Below are 24,311 nucleotides of genomic sequence, written 5' to 3'. Positions count from 1 at the left end.
CTACGAGAATAAAGAGGAAGGGAGAAGAGAAGACGATGATAACACCGATAAGAGGGAAGAGGAAGAAGGTCTTGCAGTTTCAGGCGATAGGAACCAGGTCACAACAGAAGGAGGCAGACATTGGATGCTTTCCAAAAGACTTCTTGGACCAACCCGGTTGGCTCCATGCAAAAAGGAGCATTGCTGTTTAAAAGGGGTATGGCCCCCTTTCCAAAGGGGTTACAGCACCTCACGCCACAAGGGGTGTCGAACTCCTTCCCAAAGGGGTAAGGGGTTTCCTCTCCTAAGGGATTATAGCATCCCCTTCATTAAGGGGTGAAAGGAGACCCCTTACTAAGATATGACAGCATCCTCTTCCCCAAGGGGTGATAACACGCCCTTCTTTAAGGGCTGATAACACCCCTTCTCCACTAGCGGATTCAGGGGGGCCACCTGGGCACGTCCCCATGAAAAATGACAAAATAATAATACTGAAGATTTGGATAATAATAACATAAATGAGAAATATAAAGATGGGAAAAAAATCTATTATAGAAAAAAATAATAAAATTGATATATATATATATATATATATATATATATATATATATATATATATATATATATATATATATATATATATATATATATATAAGAAAATTGGTGGCCCCATGAAATTTTTCTGGATCCGCTAGTGCCCTTCTCTAAGGGCTGATAACGTCCCCTACCCTAAGGAGCAATGACGCCCCTTCCCTAGGGGAAAGGAGATGATAGCATCCCCCTCTCCAAGGGGTGATAGCACCTCCTTCCCAAACTTATGATGGCTCCCTCTTATCCAAGAGGCATTTCGCAAGCATAGCCAAATCGGGTCACAACATTATAGGAATTAAGGAGGAGACGTGGATCTTAAAGGAACTTTTCGAGAATTAGATTTAAGCAGACCTTTTTTTGCGCGTTTATTAATTGACGCTCAAATTTATTCAGTTATGTTTTTTGTATTATAAATTTATAATTTCTACCGCTGTTTACTTGTTTTAAATGCAGCATAGACGTCCAGTTCATTGCTCTTCTTGGTAAAAATTGCCAGTATAATGGAAAAAATGCGGAGATCAGGATAATTGCGCAGTGCGTGTGTCACAGAGAGAGAGAGAGAGAGAGAGAGAGAGAGAGAGAGAGAGAGAGAGAGAGAGACTGACTGCACCACTGAAAACTTAACAGATTTTCTGCCGCTTTTACGACACCGAATTCCCATTCTTTCTGGCGAAGGGCAAGAAGAGTCAACTTCGTTCTAAATAAAACGAGAGGAAGAACTCGAGGGTCACATTCGGCTGCAATCAGGAGAGTATTGTTTATGGTCTGACGTCATGGGGCAGATTAGATCCACAGTCTGACCGCTGATTTATCTGCATGCAAGGGAATATAAATAAACTGGGTTTAAGCCGAAATTTACGTTCGCAGCCCTTATTTTTAGACTTCCTATCTGCTTAGGAATTTGTTTTTCAGCGACTTTAATCATAGAAATACATGTTTTATTAAATGATGAAATCGTTAGCTTTCATTGGTGTACGAATGCATTGGTGGTGACTTTCACACTCGAAGGTGATAAATCAAAGGTTTAAAATCAAAACCTAAAATTATTTAAGAATGCTATACCTGGCGTTTAGAACAAATATCTAGAGCCACAGGTTGTGATTTTGACCTTGTTACCTGTAATCTCCTCCAGGAACTCGGTCACGAGGGAGAAGTTCTCCACCAAAAGGATTTTAGGTGAATTAATGGAATTCTTCTTTTATGTTTAAGAATTCTTCACATCAGTCGGATTTCAGGCGAACTTGACTAGAATTTGTCTAATTCACTTTTTGTTTCTATATCTGCATATATAAAGCATAGGATTTTAATTTTTCCAGACGTATGGAAATAAAGGAATGAAGGGATAAATTATGCATTTTGCTTCTTTCACTTTACATTTTGAAATACATATGGTGATAGATATTGCCCTCTGATTTTTTTTTTATCACAATGATTTTACACGCATTAAAGAAATAATCTGAGCTGAGAACAGACTAAATACCAATACTGAAATGCGTAACTTTGACATTCAAGCCGATATCCACTTACAGCTGCAGCTTTTTCAAGGTAACTTTGGTTAAAACAGCTAAACAAGGTTCACACACACACACACACACACACACACACACACACACACACACACACACACACACACACACACACTCACTTTACAAGATCTAGTGTGTGTATATGTATATATATATATATATATATATATATATATATATATATATATATATATATATATATATATATATATATATATATATATATATATATATATATAGACATTGACCTTGTAATGTGTTCGCGTGGGCGTGATTACTGTATAAAATTAGACCAAATAACCTATTGAGGATTATATACGAATAAAATGCATGTTTGCGCTTACAGTGCCATTACCATTCCAGCGTGCATTTCTGGAATCATTTCTGCCGTACGGACACTGCAAATGATTGATGATCACTGATTAGCAGTTAACTCTGCCTTGTAAGTTGTCACTAATGCAAGTAACACGCAACAAACCATATTGACGTCGTTCAAGTAGCAATGAGTCATAATGAAGCCTGAAAGCTTACAGAACATATAATAATAAGTATCGCAAATTAATCATTTACATACACCATTTTGATGCAATTAACCGAGTGATGTGTAATCGATGCGATGATAAGCGTTTGTTATCATTTATCTGTTAGAATATATAAATCTCCGTCATTATATATTCACTGGTGTCAGTTTGTTTCTTTTGCGGATTGTCTGTTCACACGATATCTCTTTGAAGATACTGATAGATTTCTAGGAATTTTTTTGAAGCCATGGGCCATGGGTTCAGTGGAATTTAATTAAATTGTGAGAGGGATAAAGAAATAGATGAATGGCGCCATTTTTTGTTACGCTAGGGGGAGTGTACTCTGAGTTGTTTGTAATTTTCACTTTTTGTCTTTTCCAGTTTTGGCGACTGACATAATTGAAAACATAATTGTGAATACATTATTATTATTATTATTATTATTATTATTATTTTATTAATACAAGCGTGATGGCAAGCGCTACGCTGCGCTAGAACCCGGCGCTTCCCTTCGTGTCTCCCCTACCCTCTCGATCCCCTACCTACCCCGCCCCCACCCGGTGCGGACAACCGGGTTTGCAGGAGGAGGGTGGATGTGTCATGTCTCCCCTACCCTCCCGATCCTCTACCTACCCCGCCCCTACTCGGGGCGGACAAAAAAGAAACATCCATTCGGATTTTATTATTATTATTATTATTATTATTATTATTATTATTATTTCAAACTGTGGACTTACTGAAATGCAAAATAACAAATAAGACCTTTAAATAACCTTTGAAAATGTCCCGAGTGAATTAATATCACAATAAAGTCAGGATACATTACAGGAAAAAATATCTGAACGTCAGTGAAAATACGAAAATAAATAAAAAGCTGATAAAAACAAATGTTGATAATTGAAGTTAATATCATAAGTTATTAACATAATTCCGGCCTTTAATCACCGCAGTTCGGAATGGAAATTGGAATGGTTCAACGCTCCGTTTGCATATTTGGGCGACATGGCCGATTGCCGGATATAATCGCTTAAACGCTATTCTGCATGATAAGTGTTTGCGATTCCCGGCTGGAAATTATATCCCGGTTATATCCCGTTTATAATTCGGCACGTGCTTCGTCATATCATGAAGCCGTTGTTCGGATTTGCGTATGCTCCTTGTATTTGCATATTGGCCGGGTGGTTCCCAGTTTTTGTTTTTTTTTTGGGTGGAGGGGAGATTCGGAGTTGTAATTTCATATTATTTTCTGAATCCAGGGAATATTTATGATTATAGTACGTAAGTAGAGGTAGTGTCTATAACCTTGATTTTATAATGTAGCTTTGTGGTCATATATATATATATATATATATATGTGTGTGTGTGTGTATATATATGTGTGTGTGTATATATATATATATATATATATATATATATATATATATATATATATATATATATATATATATATATACATATACATATATATATATATATATATATATATATATATATATATATATATATATATATATATATATATATATATATATATATATATATATATATATATATATATTTCCGTTTATCTATCTGTCTGAATGTCCGTCGGTTAGAGATTCTGAACTAGATAATGGGGTTTTGGTGGTGGAGGGGGTTATTGCTAAGCCTTGGCGGAGGATTGCAGTCTCGTTGACGCAATGCCTGAGAATTTTAAGCTCATTTTAGAAGCACCGCAAAAATAGAATATTTGTAGTTATCAACGTGAAGGCTTCTATTTTGATTGCAGTTCCCAGCAATCTGTTTCATAAAAGCTGCTGGACAGATATCTATTAGACACAGGTTGCGTTGTTGATTACACGCGTAGTAAATCCCCCTCCCCCCTCACCCCCATTTTCTCTCTCTCTCTCTCTCTCTCTCTCTCTCTCTCTCTCTCTCTCTCTCTCATGACATTCTGAAATTTCAATTGTTCTCCGCTCGAAGTGAAACGCTTTTACTTCAAAGTGATGTGGCTTTACCATGCAATGAGAAGGCCCCATCAGAAATACACGTTTGTAAATTGGCGCTTTAGGTGAAACCAATTCTCATACCTACCTTGTTCTTTATGTAAATGTTTGCTCGCTAATAGAATTGTCCACATCTCTCTCTCTCTCTCTCTCTCTCTCTCTCTCTCTCTCTCTCTCTCTCTCTCTCTCTCTCTGTTGCGTGGTCCCCATATTCCCAGGAACTTTGAATAAATGATGAATTAAGGTTGCCCCAGCCTATGGAGCCAAGTGAGCACACGTGCGTTCTTTGTTTACCGTCGGACACTTTGTTCCACTATTGAAGTCCATTTTTTAATCCATCGTTCTCTCTCTCTCTCTCTCTCTCTCTCTCTCTCTCTCTCTCTCTCTCTCTCTCTCTCTCTCTTTTATAGATATATACATTCCCCCTTCATTTGAGTCCTATTCCAGTACCTCTCAGCACTCAGTAATATTTGATGTACGTCATTTGTACTTTTTGTTTTTCTTGATATTGTGTCATTTTGGATTTTTCGCTATGAATACCTGATAGAATAAATGACGTTCTAGAGTGAAGCTTGACTCATTTTCATCATATGCAGAATTTCATGCGTGAATAATTGTTTCGTGCTTGTAATTTAATGATGTTAGTGTCGACTAAACAATATAATAATGATTAAAATCACTATGGATTCATTTACTATAATCATAATGATAATAACATAGCTAACATACGAATGTTTCGCATATTAGCTAGAAAGATGAAGGCCCTTTAACAAAGTAGAGTTATATTAGAGAATGATGTTTAAAATTATAAAAGCAAAATGAACCCTAACATCTAAACTGTAGGAAAAGGCTATATTTGTCAAGTTCACCCAGGGTATTTTGTCAACAGGCATCACGAATGCTGGACCCTTTAATGTGGCTTGTCAAATTTTTATAACTAGAAATTATCACACGTTTTATTTGTCCACCTTACTGTATCACCTGTTTCCCTCCTCTAGGCACCTCGAATACCTTTTATTCTAACTCTCCTCTTCTCTCTCCTCCCTCAGACATGGCGGGCGGTACTCGTACTCAGCGCTTGAGGACGAAGGTGCCGGCGAGAGACTCGAGATGGAGCGGAAAGCTGCCCGAGGGGCGAGTCGGGACACATCGGCACTGGCTGCTCGTTCCTACCTCAGAGGCCATCAGCGGTACACACTTCTCGAACACTTACACGATATCGGTGAGTCTCTGCCTCTCTCTTTTTCTCTTCCTCGCGCTTAGTGTTGGACTCTATCTCTCTCTCTCTCTCTCTCTCTCTCTCTCTCTCTCTCTCTCTCTCTCTCTCTCGTATTGGATTCCTCCCACCTCTCTCTTTCTACCAATTTCCTTTCTTTCCAGAGAAGAGCATTTGCGCAGTGTCATTGTCATTCTCATTGTCTCTCTCGCTTAGACGCGACGGTTGGACGACTTGGTTGATTTTCTCTCTCTCTCTCTCTCTCTCTCTCTCTCTCTCTCTCTCTCTCTCTCTCTCTCTCTCATGCATACAATTATCTACAAACACGAACACTTACCGATATTGTTGAGCCTCTCTCTCTCTCTCTCTCTCTCTCTCTCTCTCTCTCTCTCTCTCTCTCTCTCTCTCTCTCTCTCTCTCTCACACACACAGAGTAATGATCTCCGCGAATTAACACCCATTCCTTAATTTTACACCGTCACTATTTCTAAATGAGATCGAATAATCCAGTGTCCTAAAAAACCGAATTTTCATTTAATTCTTTCCATTTTTCTGTCCCGGTTTTATTGGGGTTAGAGATGAATGACTTCGTGGTGTTGTTGACTTTTCATTTGCTGCATTGGGATTCCATCACGTTCAATAGAGTTGTAAGCAAAAGGGGAGATGACAGAAATAGGATTCGCGTCCATTAGTCCCGGCGCAAAAATGGACTGCGCGTTTAATTTACAATTTTCCATCTTGCCTTTTGTCAGCTTGAGATGTATTCATAGGGAAATGATGACGTAAATCTTTTCAGGTTTGACGGAATTTATTTGGATCATGATGAAAATATGCCTTGATGGAAGGTATTTGAAACGATGACTAAGATAGTAGCGTTAATCAAATTTCATACATGTATCTATATATATATATATATATATATATATATATATATATATATATATATATATATATATATATATATATATATATATATATATAGTGAAATTAAAAGATTTTGTTCGTGATTTTGAGACCAATATATAACTTACATAATCTCCTATGTCTCACGCAGTTTTGACTGTTGCAGAAATCTGACAATATAAAAGAAATTGTAGTTAAGCCAAAAAAAAAAATTACTGTAAATAATAGCTTTATTTTAGTAAATTTAGTTCTAGCATAATGTGACTGTTTGTCTACTGGTTTTTTTCTGACTACCTGTGTCAAATTACTTGTTAAAATTAGACATTCCCTTTTCAGTGAGATGTCAGTCTTTTCTGACGTTCGTGAGCCTTTGTTGCTGTACTGGAATTGTGTAACTGATACGACCACCCTTCTAATTGTGTTTGCAATGTCAAAACATTTTCGATTTTCAACGTTTATAATGTCAAAACATCCCTTGAAACTATATTCCTTTACCGCATTCAGCAACCGGAAACCCTTAGGGGTATTACTGAACATCCAAGATGATTATGACATTTGCTTTTGCAAGAAAATGTTTTTGAATGATTAGTGCCTTAGGTCATGTACCTCGTCTTGGATTTTCATTGTGGTATATGAGAGCAATGACCATCAAAATATCAATCTGGACTGTGATGCAGAGTATCAGACCATTTATCATACTATTCATTTTACGGGGTTAACTAGTTCCTCGTTGGACGAGTCGGTAGAGTTCTTTGCTAGCACTCTGCTAGGCCCGAGTTCGACTCTCCGACCGGCCAATGAAGAATTAGAGGAATTTATGATAGAAATTCATTTCTCGTCATAATGTGGTTCGGATTCCACAATAAGCTGTAGGTCCCGTTGCTAGGTAACCAGTTGGTTCTTAGCCACGTAAAATAAATCTAATCCTTCGGGCCAGCCCTAGGAGAGCTGTTAATCAGCTCAGTGGTCTGGTTAAACTAAGGTATACTTACTTACGGGGTTAACGATATTCATCCTAAAACAAACTCGGTTATTGAAAACTTTATGGATGAAAGGGCAAACGTTGGAAAATTGGACCCCTCAGTCTTCTGTATTTCGACTACAATGCTGAACTGATAATTTTAGCTTGTACACAGAGGGCGCCTAGTGTCACCCCAAGCTCTACTCCCATTTCATTTGATCCTATAAATGAATAATTATTTTTCAGGTGTTTTAACTTCCAATGACACGTCATTAATTATTATTATTATTATTATTATTATTATTATTATTATTATTATTATTATTCAAATGTCGCATTCATATCAAACAAGCCAAAAACACGTCGTGGAGATTCATTAGCTTTCAAACGCTCTAATAAGTATATTATTCAATTTTCTTTCTTGCCAACGATGTTTCCAATTTAGGAAGGTCAATTCAGGCCAAGCGCGAGAGTTGAGGAAAGATGATAAAATGGAAAATTGCTGATAATTTCACTTCTTTCCATTTGGCGAAAGACCACACTTAACTTCTTTATAAACAGATTCTCTTTTATCTGGAACATTCTTAAGTTTGTCTAGGTAGTAATATAAAGTTTTTACAAAAATCGATTCCTATATATCTTTTGTCAACATATTTCCTTGGTTTCTAAACATTTTTAACGTATGTACCTCATCGTCGTATATTTCTTATTTTGCAGTTAAGACCGGGTGTCACTCACACTTGAGTCTGTTGAGATATAAGAGAAAATCAACATCATCACTCTGTTGAATTCGAAATGCATGAAAGAATTCACTAGTGAGGTCAAGTCTTAAAAGGAACCTGTTTTAGAGGCTGACCTCGTAACTCCAGATTGGGTCGAATTGCCTGGAGACAAGGGCAGTAAAAGTTTCTTAATACAGTGACTGCAAGTTGTGAAATGGACAAGGAAAGAGGCAGACGGGGAGCTGAGAAGGGGCTGGGGGTGTCAGGGGTTCTGTGGGGTTGGGGGGGATCGGGGTTCAGTGCATCCTGTCTGAAGGATCTTCTTTACAGTCTCCAGCGCAGCTAAAGCAAGTTGGTAAGGACAGGACATTTCATCTGATTATTCGGGGTTCTTGAAGGAGAATGTCTTGCTTTCTCCCGGCGAAGATGCAGGAAAGGAGAAGCTGGTTGCTTGGAATCTCTCTCTCTCTCTCTCTCTCTCTCTCTCTCTCTCTCTCTCTCTCTCTCTCTCTCTCTCTCTCTCTCTCTTATCAGTTCATAGCCAGGACTAGGACTAAATGTTTTATAGCAGGGAGATGCGTTGCTTACTCCTGGCAAGAACGCATTGTGTTGCTTGAATCTCTCTCTCTCTCTCTCTCTCTCTCTCTCTCTCTCTCTCTCTCTCTCTCTCTCTCTCTCTTCATCCGCAGATCAGGATTTTTTCACGCTTCTTGAGCATTTAGCTCAAGCAGTTGTCTCGGAACCAGATAAAACGAAAATGGAACGAATATATGAATGAAGTTCAGGTGGAATTTATTCCAGGGGAAATAATGACTTCCTTCTGCAACCACCTGATATTATAATCATGCCACTCCGAATTTTTACCCAGGATTTTCCAGACTCCGTTAAGCTGGATTTTATGTTTTATTTGATATCCTATTTTTTTTATGTTGATTATATATATGATTTGAAAGTTGTGTCCGAGCAAGCCTATGCCCAAAATATCCATTCATTCATATACGTACAGTTTGTAGATGTAACGGGTTTTAAAATTTAAGTGGCGGTCATTGTCATCCTTATCGTGGATAGGAGAATAAAGAGAAGAAGAAGAAGAAGAGAGGAGGAGGAGGAGGAAGAAGAGGAAGGGGGGGAAAGAGGAGGTGGTGTTGGGTGGAGATCGAAAACACACATACTACCGCATTGCGGACCCGGTTCTTGTTTTCGAAGATTTTCATTGTTTTAGAATTTACCCCCCAGATTTAATCCTGTGTAGTGCTTCGCTTTCCATTTAAATGTCCCTTGACTTGCTGCTCATTGTTCTTATCATTTAATGCGGATCTCTTGCTCTACTGACTTATTTAAACTTACTTTAGTTTGAGATTTCGGTTTATCATTCTTTTTTCGTTTGTGTAGGAAAGTGGCAAAGGACACGCGTCGTTAGCAAACTAAGGGTACTCCTTGACGAACAAAATTTTTTTGCAATTCTTACCTTGCGCCCAAAAGTTATTAGCGCGAAAAATATTGCTTCGGAAAACTCGTTCGTCCAGACCCTCCTTAATTACTCACATAAATTTTGCATATGGTGCCATCTGCTCCACGGCGATCTTCATAACACAGGTGGGACAACTTGGTCTCCTAATATGCTTAAGCAGTTTTAAGGAGTTTTTCCACCTACTTTCAAATAACTTACCTGCTTTACTAGATGTCCTCCTACTTAGCGTCATACAGTATCCTGAAAATTCTTTGGACACTTTCAGAGGTTCCTTTGGGTAATTGATGTTAAGGTGGAAAGAAAACTGGATTTGCGAATTTTCATTTACTGACATAGTCGTTTACTCTCATGAAATTTCCCGATCACTAAAAGTTTCACGCTGTCTCCTCTTTGCGTTTGTAGTTTGTGTTTGTGTGATGTGAATGGGAGGGAGACGCGTGAATTTGGTTGAAAGCTTTGGACATCCGAAAGCTGAGTAGAAATTATTGAAAACATGCCAACAAATATTCCTTTGCATAATCATGGAAATCGGAACGCGCTCTTCAAATTTATTCCTGCGCCAACTTCCGTCTTGGTTACAACTTCGTTGGCTCTGTTAAGGAAGTATGGCAGCATCAGCTTCACTTATTTAAAAGGCTGGCTAATTACCGTTAGAGGTTTGTGGATGTTGCAGAAGTAAATACTTCGTTATCGTTATTATTTCGCCAGGTTCTTGTTTCCCCTTGGAGAGAGTGACCCAAGAAGTTTTATCCTTTGAATTCTTCGCAAAACTCTTAGGATATTTCTCAGGCCTGGTAGTCACCCACCACAGTCAACTCACTACCCTGATGCGCAACTCACCGCTCAGGTCAGCGGTGGCACAACGAGATTACCTGAACGAGCCCAAGGCATTCCGGCTCGACCAGGAACCGAATCTGGGAGATATTAATTGTAATGGGAGCTTGTAGGTAAAGGGGACATCTGTGCGAATGAACTACGAGTAAATTATTACTAATATTGTTTTTATTACTATTGTAATATTTTGGCATATTCGTTTTATATTGTAAAGTTATAGTTGACAATATTAGTCTGCTTTGAGCTTAGAAATCCTGAAGAGGTGGCACTGTTATATTGACTTTCTAACTATCCTTGGCATAAAAACTCACAGTAACTCAAGAAACCCACTGGACTTTCAGTAACAAATTAATGTGACATTCAGAAACCCAATGTATTGACTTCGGAAATATTTTTTCTTTTGGCGTTTATCTTGTACTCTGAACACCTCTTCGTATTAATTCATTCTCCCTGAATTTTTGAAACGTGTGAATCTTGAGGCTCTTTTGTAGTCTGATTTCAGCTTTTTTTATTCAATCATTCAATACCTTTATGGTAGCTTCCTTGCTTGATTGAATCTTTGTTTTTCTACCTTTTACAGCTGAGGCATAATTTATATTTAAAGACATTGCAATTAATAACAGGAAAGTAGTCCTGTTAACATTTAAAGAAAGCAAGGTACTTACAGATCTGCAAGTACCTTGATTTATTTAAACGGTATGGGTGCTGTAAAATGACAGTTGAGGAAAATTCCTATCAAAAAAATCTCAGAGAACATTCTTTCAGAATCGTTTTAGATTTTTCGTCTTGTATTTACCTTAATATAATGACTGAGTCGCGGGTTAAGAGCAATTTGACTTTGTTCCGTCTATATGATTGATTGATGGTTTTGTGTACAGATCTAGCATTTCACCTCCCAGGGTCTTCGATGCTGAATAAACCAAATAGAATATATTTTTGTAAAACAAACACAGTAACATTGCTTAATAAAACAGCTATGCATGAAGATAAACGCTTAATTAGAAACCCATAAAAGAAATAATTTTAATCACCTTTGAAGCATAAATACCTCGTCTTCTTATCAGCTTAATCCATAGCCGGGGTCACTGATTTTAATGAGCCTTCTCCATCTTTTTCTATCTTAAATGGCTCATTTCATAACTCTGATTTGGGGTTACCACGTCTTCTTCTTCTTCTTCTTCTTCTTCTTCTTCTTCTTCTTAATCCTTAGTCGGGGTCGCTTTTTATAATGAGCTCCGTCCAGCTGCTTCTTGAACGACTCATCTCATAATCGGTTTCGGTAGGTGTTTACGGACGGATGCCCTTCTTGACTCCAACCCTTAGTATTTATCCGGGCTTGAGACCTGCAGTGACTTGGGATGTTCGGGAAAAAAGTACTGCAGTGGTTTAATCCTGTACCTTCAAGTAAGGGAAGCTAGGGAAAATGAAGATAGGTAGGATTAGGTAATACATTTTCCCATCGAAAGTTACAGTTTGTAGGCATGCAAATAATTATATTATAGTAGGTTGATTTTACATTGTATGGAGCAAACAACTCGCGCTTAAAGTTTTTGAACGATGTCCTCTAGTCTAAGTGCTAATAAAGAAGACTAGATAATGAAGTGATTGATTTGTTTATTAATTGATCATTATTACAGGTCTGTTCTTGCAAACCCAGTCGCATGATTTCAATATACACCAATAGAGTTCTATTGTGTTTGTGACGCACAACTTCCGCTGTCTTGGCGATGTGGTTTTGTTTTATGGCGTGAATCTCGGTATGTTTTGACCCATCTCGCTGTATTTATTCCGTAAGGTCTTCAGCGTTGACGTCATAACCATGAACACATCAGGAGACAAGGATCTTTACCAGGATGCACGGACTAATTTCCAAAATTATGGAAATCTGAACTCAACTAGAAAGGAGTTAGTTTCAAGCTCTCTTTCTGTGGTCAGTTTGATGCATGCAGGTACCAGATACTGACTTGTGTTACCTCGGTATCTGCAACGCTTTAACTGCAAACATGTATTTTCATTGTGTTGTTGCTTAGGGAAATAGCTTCTTATCAGTGGTGTTTTGTTGCTAGCTTTAAAATAATGGTTTCAGCTGCCAAACATTCATCGCCGTGAGAGTCGTGACTAAATGACGGGCGAACCCTTTGTTTATTCATTTACTTTATTTATGTTTGGAAACCCACTCCATTTATATTGTCGTACAGCGCAGGCCCTTTCTAAGCATCTCGTTATATTCTTATGGGAAGATCTTATGGATATTTACATTGTCTTAAAAAAAATACTTTTCTTCGATGACTGTTTAGAGGAAAAACTGATTTTGGATATTCTTAATTTTGTAGTTCTTGCTAATAAGTTCCCTACCTTTTGTTTATTGTTGTTTTGTATTATATAAAGTTCACCTGCATTCATGTTTCATTTCACTGCCCTTTAAGATAATTTTTTCCTGGTAAGATAATTTTTTTTACTTATTCAAAGTACTTTTTTACAACATACCAAGTCGATTGTATGAGATTTGTCAACATACCAAGTCGATTGTATGAGATTTGTCAACATACAACATACCAAGTCGATTTACTGTCAACATCGTCGATTTACTGTCATTTTCCACAGGGTCGCGAATCGACAAGAACTGGTTTATGATCCGAGACTCTTCTGTAAAAACCGAGAGGTTAATGACCTTGCAGCCTTACGACGAGCAATGCCCAATCCCGGTCAACTCCGCTACCAGAGAAGCCCTTGTCGAGCTCTTCCAGGTAAGCTGGTCTCTTCCAGTTGAGCTTCATGTCTTCTAGGTATGACGAGTTCATTTTCGTCGTCTTCCAGGTGATTTGGGTACTTTCAGGTGAGCTGCAGCTTCACAAGGTGAGTTGAGTTTTTCCAAGTAATTTGGTGCCTTCCAGGCAAAATGAGATCTCCTAGATAATCTGAGATTTTTTGCTTCTGTCATTCCGCAGAATGATCATGGGTAAATCTTCTGATTTTTTTTTTAACTGCAAATGTAGAAATACTATAGTATTCTGTTTCTGGTACTGTATACAATAAGTTACTTTTAATCCCAAAGTGATCTTAGGTAATTTTCCTATATGCATTTGTGGTTTTTTCGAAATGAAATTGGGTATTTTGTCTGTGTGTGAACTACTTTTTGATGTGACGTTTTGCTAAGTAAGTATATGTAATGTTTTTGTGCATTCTAAAGCTATTTTGTTATTTAACTTATTCTAGAAGGACTAGGATATTTGACTGAGTGTCTCCTGGGAATTTTCTTGTTGGAAGTCGCCACGTCTTCTATGTTTGCTTGAAGTTTGAGCCCTGAGGCCAACTGTTACGTTTGTTTGTTTCTAAGCTTATTGAGCTGAAAAAAAGTATTTTTCCTGACATATAAGATTTTAGGTATTTTCCCCGGATTTCCCAGGTAAGATGGTGTACGAGTCTGTCCAATCACTTGGAAGGTGACACATATTTGCCTTTGTGCTCTAAGCTATTCCAGGTAAGCATGAACGTTATTGTGTGTATCGAGGGTTATTTTGCATGTGTCCGTGGTTCTCCGGGTGACCTGAGGTACGTATAGGTAATAACTTTTTTCAGGTGACCTTGGGTATTTCTGTGCTCTTTGACTTTCCTAAAAGAGCAGGTTGTTCTTTAGATCTACAAATTAACCTAAATAATTTACTTAAGGGTGTATTTTTCGCGTTTGGCTAGTATTTGATTAAAACTGTTAATGCGAGCATTGCGGGTCATGATCGATAAATAGAAAACTTAGTATACAGTATATTATCATTGCGGACAAAGAATTGACAGTACACTGTTTTTGTGAAATACAATTCATACAGTCGTTTAGTAAAAATAATATTGCTTATTGTTTTCATTTCACACTTGAATATCGTATCAAATATTTTTAAATGTTGCATTTAAGTTATTGATTTACCGAAAAATCAGTTTTTCTACTGATATACGTAAATTATCTAGCAGATGTAAGATATTTCAGTTCGTATAGTTTTCTTCATGGAATTCACAAATCATATATCGAAGTTCATGAATTTCAAGTTTATAACGAAATACTTTTGTCTAGTTTTCTTCAAGGAATAGAAACATTGTAGATTTAATTCATGTTGCAGACCGTTCCAGGATTACTAATAACCCTACGACAGATGATAAAATCGTCGTTTTTGCTCTGAACTCCTCTTATTCTAAGTTTTATTCCTTTCCAGGCGTTACATCATCCGTACATTTACCCTGTGTTAGACGTCGATTTTGCCAACATTTCCTCACATACGTACGTCATCACCGTCATTCCCCACAACAACAAAGGCTCCTTAAAGGATCTCATCTACAGGGTAAGTTTATAACTGTCGAGGTTGTTTTGCCTGTTAAAGGAGCTAGACAACCAGTATCAGGTGTTGGTGGGCGACCTACCATGATTTTGGTGGTTGTTCTTATCGTTGTTTGTCTGAAGGATTCCGTATCTGGTGATGTTGGTAGGAGATGACCGGTGATCCAGTTGTTGTTGTTGTAAAGGAATTCATAGTAGGTGCCAGAGTCGAGACTGGTATTATTAACTGAGCATTGAAGTTCAAATCGTGTCACTTGTTGATGGTTGAGCTACCATGGGTCTGATATGGGAATTGTTGCCCAGTGCGATCAATCAAGGTAACTGTCCTGTTGAACCACGAATGTTTGTAATGCTGATTAGAGCGATCGAGTTTCTGGCATGGGTGCAGAAAGGAAAACAGGAAATGTACTTGAACAGAGATGGAGTTTGTTGTTGTGAACGAGTGTTGAGAAAGAAAATCCTGATAGTAAACATAGAGAGATTGAATAATACCATTTTTATGTCTGAAAGCCGAGACAGATAGGATTTACCGAAAGAAGTAAAGGAATACAATAAATAGTTCAACTGAATGTGATAAAAACTGAAAATAAATATAAATAAAATCAGAGAGAGAGTATAGAAAATAGGTAATAATATGGAATAAAAAACTGAAAGTGAGCTTAGATTTTAAATACCATGAGACAGAGAGAGAGAGAGAGAGAGCGAGAGAGACTGTGTTGTGCGTAATCGGGCAAGAAATTAAGACTCGAGGAGCTGTTCATGGATGAAAATTTGATACATCTGGAGGGAAAATGCAGAATTATGAGAGCCATGAAATTACCACCAGATGGGAAAGGAAAAAGAAAAGGAAGTGGATTACTGGTCGAAGACACAGTGGCTGTTGGTTTTGCTTTATTTTAACATCATGGTTATTTAGATTTAGATTTATAAATAAAAATAAGTATTGAAGATCGTAACATCTAAACCCTCCTGGGACTTATTTCGATCGATCTATATATATATATATATATATATATATATATATATATATATATATATATATATATATATATATATATATATATATATATATAATCAGTTTTTGTCATGAGGAGAATTCTAAGTAACCAAAACATTTCTAATTGATCCCAATCTTGTCTGTGCGAAAAAATTGTATCAGAAGATTCAGAAATAATTTTTTAGCATATTGTTATGCGTTACAGTATTTGTACATAATATTTATGAAAAGAGAGACGTAAAAATACATAAAAAGTGAGTTCATGTTTAACCATTTTCCATAGCTCATTTCCGTCAGGAATAACGAAGAAATTAGAGTCATTCATAAAGATATAAACCTGTTTACCTAACAGTTACCTGTCATGACTACCACCTGCAGCAATTACTGAACCATTTCAGTGATTTGAATCACACAGAAGTGCTAATGTCGAAATCTCCCTCTTTCCCGTATTATTGGTACCTTTACTAAAGGTATTAAGGGTTCTCTGTAAAAGTAATTTTTTTTTATCAACTTTGGACTAATTTTGTATTCAGACTTAACGAAGTTACTACACATAGTTGCTCAGACCTCTGGGATCCGTATCGCGCCAGATTAGGTATTAATAACTTTCTTAGTTTATCGTCATCTAATATTTGTATATACTTCTGGTTGGTTAATTTCTCAAATAGAATTGTTCCTTACGAATGCGTTGCACATAGTGAATACATAAAGTACTAAATAATAATAATAACATCTTCGAATGGAGCTCCACTGATGATTCTTAATTGCATCCTAAACCTGATGCCTCCCATACATTACAGAGCCATTGGCAAGATGATTGGGGCGAAAAATACCAACAAAGATCGGCGGGTCTTCCTGTATCCCAAGTCCAGCGGCTGGGTAGGCAAGTCCTTGAGGCTTTGCTCTTCCTTCAAGACAGAGGATTCCCACCTTACGGTCACCTCCATTCGGGAAATGTCGTCCTCCAGAACGGCGTAGCTAGGTAAGGTTTACATCTTTTTCCTTCTCCCGAGGACACTTATCTTTATGTACTTGCTATGCATATGGTAAGGATCCATATGCATAAGCATAAACAGTACTTGGATGTGCATATGCGTGGCAGATCATAAAACCACGTGAAGTAACTGGATAATGTAAGCATGTATGTCTGTATATGTACGTAAGAGTACGGTTCAGAACCTTTGTATCTTGTGAACAAAAGTATACCAAATGTAGAATTAATAAACCACTAATCTCAAGCCCTTGGTATTTCATAGTTTATTATTAGATTTCTTATCATTAAAGAGTGCTCAAATAAGCCTTTAAACCATGGACGGCGTTAATAGTGCCAGACCGCGGCATATAAAAACAACCCATGCATTAAATGCCCCCTTTTTTTACCTTCAGAATGAATGTTTTAATGCCCTTTTACTTTCAAAATAGAATTTCCTATATTGATACTTACGTAACATTAATATATGTACGTTCATACTTGGCTTCAGTATAAGGGAAAATGGTTGATTTACTTTTACCGAATGACGTTTTTAACATAATTGATATGTCCCATGTTTTCCAACCGCCATCTTTTCTTGTGCAGTGCTACCAGCTACATGTTCAGAAAAATAATAGATGTTGAGGTATACGTTAGCTCGTTAATTTTTTCATGTATTTCCTATGGTTCTTAGAGGAATTAGTTATTACTGGGCTTTTTCCTTAGTTTTTTTTTTCTTACATTCATCTAACCTGTGTTACCTGTTTTATTTATTATGGTATCCATGATTTACAAGCTGTGAATGTTCAAGTAATACTTATAATTTTCAAAGAATACAAGTAGTTTGATGGAAACGACCAAGTAAGGTAGAACTCTTACGTGGCTTTTGAGCCCCGTATGGACCTATTGTTGCTCGCACCAGACTGCAAAAGTTTGTAGCAAGTTTCAGCAGTGTTTCATCTCTTAAAAGTCAAAGGCGTTCATTCTCCGCACAGCCGGATGATCTTATAAGAGCTCAGTACAGCATTAAATGTAGGTACTCTCAGTACTCTCATGGCAGAGTTACTGTCAAGAAGCAGACAGATGCTAGAACCCCATAATAACAGGAAACCAATGAAAAAGAATGCACACAGCGATCTCAGTAAAGAAAAGAAAGGTCACCTGGGCCCTTGAACATCGAGGCAAGATTTTTCATCGATTTTCGTCTGCAGACACCGAGAGGTACAGGGCTCCTTCTGTTTATTTTCCCCGAGGGCTCGAACGCGGAGGGAGAAAAGTGTTAGGAAGAGCTGCAGGTGATCGAAGGGCAAAAGGAAGGATGAGAGAGAGAGAGAGAGAGACGGAGTGTCCATGTGGTTAAAGTCCATCCTTCCATAGTGAGATTTTTCGATAAATATTAGAGTAACAAAGTGGAAAATGGAGAGAGAGAGAGAGAGAGAAAGAGAGAGAGAGAGAGAGAGAGAGAGAGAGAGAGAGAGAGAGAGAGAGAGAGAGAGAGAGAGAGAGTTCGCTTTATTTTTAAGAAAATGAGGAAGAGATATGAGCGAGAAGAAAACTTGGGAGACAAATTTCTCTAAAAGAGTTTTTGAGAGTGAAGGAAAATATATATATATATATACATATATATATATATATATATATATATATATATATATATATATATATATATATATATATATATATATATATATATGTATGTATGTATCTTTCTCTCTCTCTCTCTCTGCATCTTTTCCCACTTCTGTGTGGGGGTCGATGTTTCTGACAGCTTTCCTCCACCTGGCTCGGTCAAACACATCGTCCTCTCCGACAATTGTTTGTGTCTCAGATCTTCTCTAACTACATCCATCCACCTTCGCTTCTTCGGTCTTCCTCTTGCTTTCCCACCAGGCACGTCTATCTGCATCACTCTCCTCCCTACGTGTGTCTCATCCCTTCTTATCACATGGCCATACTACTGCGGTCTTCTTTCTTGGGCCTTCTTTGATAGTTCAACGACTTTAGTAGTTACTCTTATTCTTTCATTTTTTATCCTGTCCATCTTTGTTACTCCATACATCCACCTGAGCTTTTTAATTTCTACCGCATCCAGTTTCTTTTCTTGCACTCTCTTTAACGGCCATGTTTCTGCTCCATACATCTAAGCTGGTCTCACTACTGTTTTATGCACTCTTCCTTTAACCTTTATGTTGATTCTGTGGTCGCACAAGACACCTGACATCTTTCTCCAATTTTTCCATATGTATATATATACTGTATATATGCATGTGTGTGTGTGTGTATGATTGTAGTTTTGTCACTTAAACACATGACTTTTCGAATATTCAATAATGTTAAGCCACAAATATCACTTAATATCTAACTCGGTATACTTCGTGAATAACTTATAACCAAGGTGAATTTTTTATAATGAGCTTGATGGCACGCGCTACGCTGCACTGGAACCCGGTGCTGCCCATCATGTCTCCCCTACCCTCCTGATCCCCTACCTACCCTGCCCCCACCCAGGGTGGACAAACAGGTTTGCAGGAGGATGGTGAATGTGTCATGTCTCCCCATACCTTCCCGATCCCCTGCCAACCCACCCCCCGGGGGCGGAGAAACAGGTTTGCAGGAGGAGAGTAGATGTGTCATGTCTCTCCTATCCTCCTGATCCCCTACCTACCCTGCCCCCTCCTGGGGCAGACAAACAAGAAAGATCCACTCAGATTTTATTATTATAGATTGCTTCATCACTAGCCGGATTTGAACCATTGCTGGGTATAAATACTGTGATATACAGTGACTTTGACTACGGAGTTCAGGGTCAAAAATATTTGTTTGTTTTATACATATATATACATATATTATATATATATATATATATATATATATATATATATATATATATATATATATATATATATATATATATATATATATATATATATAATATATATATAATGTATGTACTATATGTGTTTCTGAATGCAACCAACAGATTCCATGTATAATGTCGAGGCACAGATATTTCACAGGTGTCTTTCTTTACAGATTATCGGGTGTTGAAAACACCCTCCTCGGGCTTACTTCGAGGATCTATCCCATTATAAAGAGGCGCCTAAGAGACAACAGAGATGCCATCGACTCGGTTTGCTTTGGTACGTTAGCCTGGTCTCCTTTCCTTTTTCTTAAATATGAACTAGTCCCAGGTCCAAGTCCTGAGTGAGGATGAGGAAAGAGGCACGCTCGGTGAGAGACTCATTTTGTGTATGTTGACTTAAGCTCATGCTGGGTATCGAGTGGTTAGGTGACTGCAGCCTGCAGTCAGGGTTATAAAGGCAAGGAGCTGGCATCCTCATCCTGAAAAACTTGCTGATAATTGGGGGACCAGGGGCTACCTAGCCACTCCTGGTGCCAGATTCATCAAGGGGAATGGGGTGTATGGTAAAAAAAGGAGAGGAATTAGAGCTGAAAAAATATGTATGTACCTGTATATTTAATTGCCATCTTCAGCAAGAAATCATCCCCTCTAACAGAGGCTGGCTTCAGAGAATAAACAGGATAACAGGTGCTTCCACATGTGTACTTTTAAACTGTGAATCAGTGATGACCCTCCTGTGTGGAAAACTTCCATAACATTTGCAGCCTCCTGTACTTCATAATGGTTTTTAATATTCTTTTTGAGGGAATGACTTGCTGTTAATTTTCTGTAAATTCAGTTTGATTTCCCTTGTAGTGATAAGATGATGACAGTAAATTTTGATATTTTATAAAGAAAACTATATTGCCACGTTTTTTCATGCTGTTGTAAGTTGTATGTATGATAAGGGTTTAAAGAAATTTTGTGGATTACAGGTACAGTTTATTAGTTCTATCCACCTTGTATATTGCAAACTCTTTGTTGAGTAGAGTTATTTTTGTGTTAAGCAAATCCATTTCTCTAAAGGAACTTTGAAGTAATGCACAGCATTGCTTTAAAGTTCTTTTTCCTTCAGCATTCTTCCAGTAATAAATATTGACTTGAAGTAGTCACCAAATTAATTCACTGGCATACAGTTGCTTCATGCCTTTTCTGATCGAGTTCTTAACTTTATATGATTTCCATTATCAGTAACAGCTTGTGATAATTGTATCAAATATGCTTTTAAAGCACTGTAGAATTGATGTCCCTCTACTTGGTTTAAGTCAATAATCTTAGGTTTATGGCATTGTATGGAATGTCATTTCCAGAGAGTATAGGAATTCTGGTCTGTAGTTGGGAATACAGTATTAACAAAATTAATCTTCTGCTTGGTAACAAACTATTCCATATTATTATTAATTTACATGTTTATTTGTTAATATTTAATGTTTTTCTTTCTTTGTTACATTTCTAGAGTCCAGTAAGATTTTCAAATGCTTCAAGGCTCTTCAAAAATAATTTTATATCCAGTGTAGGCTATGCATCCCATATTCAAGTGCTGGAAGTGCCTATATGTCAGTTACTTATTTACGGCATTTTTAAATTTTCTGATAAATATCATAAAATAAAACAAATATTTTATATAAGATAGGACTAAAGAATTGTTCTCAAGCCGTATCTAACACACTGCTGTGTGTGTTTTAACTGCATAATATTTAATGATTCAATCTTGGATATTGTTTCATTTATTTCTTTTTCAGAAACAATTCAAATAACAGTATTGCTGTGTTTTATATATTTTAGGGTAGTTTTTATGTTATTGCTAATAGAGTTGTGAATTAAACTTTGTTAAGAATTCGATAAATAATTGTCAGTTAGAATAATTTTGTTAAGGAATATCTTGCTGCCATGTTTTGTAGTTTATACCCCATAAGAATGATAATAGTCACAGGTAGTCGTGAACAGTGTTTGAATTTGTATTTTGAAAAGGGGTTTCATTAAAATCTTGATGTCTCAACAGGTCACGTGCTTTTTGAGATGTGCGCAGGCTATGAGCTTTCCGCTGCGCACCCAACTGCAAAACACTACGAGGATATTGCAACTTATCCCCAGGTATGATGTTTATAGGGTCATTCAGCGATTGAATTTCCACTGCTGATTCCATCTCTCAGTAAATCCAGTTACTAGATCAGCATGGAAATTTAGGGCATCCTGATTTTTTTTTTTAGAATTGTTTCTCTCTAATATATACTGTATAAAGAACTTTGAAAACTGACCAAGAATTTGTAGTTATATTTTCATGCCATGTATTTGTGCACAGGGTCATGGAGGATTGGCATGCATCATATTCATTAATAAGTAATATATCCAACTCTGAGATGATCCTGTTTTACTCCACATTTGTTTGATAGAAGGCATTTGCAGTGGATTGAGGATCCCAAGGTTTTATTGACATGTTAGTCCTCCAATACATTTTGTTTTCTTAAAGGTTTCAAATCACAATTTATACCACTCATTGAATGACAATTTATGCCAGTCACTAAATTATCCATATGGTTTACTTTTTTGGTGCTTATTTAATCTGGTTTCAAAAACTTTTAGGGATTTGATTTGTAAATCTAATGAGTTTTCAGTACCACCAGATTAGGAAAGCACTTGCAAAGATTTTTTAAGTTGGTGAAAGGTAATACTTGGCAATATTTTAAAGAAAGTATTAATAAAATTACTAATTCTTCAGTGGGTTCCATGGCATTTTTGCTTTTGAAAATTAGTGTTTTAAAAACCACCATATTAAAAAAAGAGCTAGTAAAAATTTTTGTTTTTCTTGAGGAATGTTTTGAGCCAAGGAAGGTCAGTCCATAACAGTCACACTAAATGATAAAACCATTAATGGGCAAAACAGCCATCACTGATTTTCAAGTGAGCTCCATGGCATTGAAAACTGTAGATGTAACTTTGAAATGAGTAAATCTCAATTTTGAAAAATAAGTTGCTCTTTATCATATTAAACTGTGTGCCTTTCTTCTATTTTCCATGAAATAAGGATTGTAAGACTGTTTTTAAACTTCATACTGTATATTAGGTAGGGTAGTAATATATGTGTTTAAGTATCTGCAGATGAAAACTGTGCTTTGAAAAAATTATATTATTGTTGTAGTCCTCTTGTCAGTTGCCTTTTCGAAAATAATAAACTATTTTTTGAATCAGTTAACAAAAACCCTCATAAATCACCCAGGAAAAATTGGAGTAGAGTTTCAGTGGGCACCAAATTTCACCTTCTAATCTTCTCTGGAATAAAAATGCTATGATTTGGTCATGAGACAAAAGGCTTCAGAATTCAGAATTACAAGCAAGCCTTCCTCTGTCTTGCTTTGTGTCACAACAGATGAAAGGTTAAGCACTTAATGGCTTTAAGTACAGTATTCAAGTACAATAATTTTTAACTTGAGAATTCTATTTACAGGTGATTCAGGTTCTGGAATACATATTTGGTAATGGAGACCAATACCCAAGTGTGGAAGAAATACTTTGTGTAGATTTCTTCAGAAACCTCGACTTGAGGGAAATGAGAGCGGCTCCTTTACCGGTGAGTAGTAACGCTTTACAACTACAGCATTAGTAGATTAACATTTTACGAGAGCCTTATTGTACATACCTTCTTTAGTAGCTTTGCAGAAAGTAAGTATCATTAGATCTGTCTCAAGCCCTTGTTATCCACATTAGAGTATGTATAGATGTTGAAAAGTTGTGTAGAAAATTTTGATTTATGTTCACTGGGCCTTCCTTCCAAAGTAGTTAGCCATATTAAGTTATTGCATTTTCTTGAAAATCATAAAGTACTTGGGCTATGTTGGACTTGGCTAGATTTTAATTAGCTAGTACTGTAAGTGGTTCTCAGTGTTATTGGATTAATAGCTGTAAGAGTAATGATTAATGTAATGATATGTGGTACAGTATTGCAGGTTATTAGTTTTAGATTAATTGGTAGAATGTTCTAATTCAACTTTTCATTATGGTATTTTACTTCCCTTCTGGACAATATCAGTAACTGGTCATTTTGTAAATCCAGAGATGCTTATTCTCACTAATCAGATTGTCATGACAGTACTCATTTCCTTCTCCACTTAGGTATTGATGAAAATTGATACATTTTGCAAAGTCGCTGTTGTTCGCCTTATGCAGATGTTCCGATGCCATAGAGATACACTGCTCTTTGATATTAATAAAAAGGTTTTATCCTTAATCATATTCTTCTACATGTAAAGCTAAAGATCCTAGTTAAACATTGACATTTCAGAAGTGAATTTTGTCTAATTATTAATTTAATACTGCAAAGAACTAAGTATAAGTTACAAGGTTTCCAAATTGAAAGTGAATATGACCAGGCTTGTATTGTCCACCGTCATTTCCCTTTAGTTACCCTAACA

The 24,311-nt window shown here is 36.8% G+C and overlaps 1 protein-coding gene across 4 annotated transcripts in view; it reads left to right on the top strand.

The window, feature by feature from the left end:
• Positions 1–24,311, top strand: part of Slob (Slowpoke binding protein) — a 449,205-nt gene that overhangs the window by 372,290 nt on the left and 52,604 nt on the right. For all 4 annotated transcript variants that reach the window (XR_010855826.1, XR_010855825.1, XR_010855824.1 and 1 more), the window contains exons 2-8: positions 5,652–5,824; positions 13,314–13,456; positions 14,912–15,037; positions 16,831–17,012; positions 20,034–20,140; positions 21,905–21,996; positions 23,348–23,470. Coding sequence is in view for 1 of the 4 variants with exons in the window: in XM_067119630.1 (XP_066975731.1) it covers positions 5,652–5,824; positions 13,314–13,456; positions 14,912–15,037; positions 16,831–17,012; positions 20,034–20,140; positions 21,905–21,996; positions 23,348–23,470 (946 nt within the window). In the remaining 3 variants the exon portion in view is untranslated. The remainder of the gene's footprint in view (positions 1–5,651; positions 5,825–13,313; positions 13,457–14,911; positions 15,038–16,830; positions 17,013–20,033; positions 20,141–21,904; positions 21,997–23,347; positions 23,471–24,311) is intronic.

The sequence above is a fragment of the Macrobrachium rosenbergii genome, chromosome 17, assembly GCF_040412425.1.
Source record: "Macrobrachium rosenbergii isolate ZJJX-2024 chromosome 17, ASM4041242v1, whole genome shotgun sequence".
Classification (NCBI taxonomy): Eukaryota; Metazoa; Arthropoda; class Malacostraca; order Decapoda; family Palaemonidae; genus Macrobrachium; species Macrobrachium rosenbergii.
This window is presented reverse-complemented; position numbering and strand designations above follow the sequence as displayed.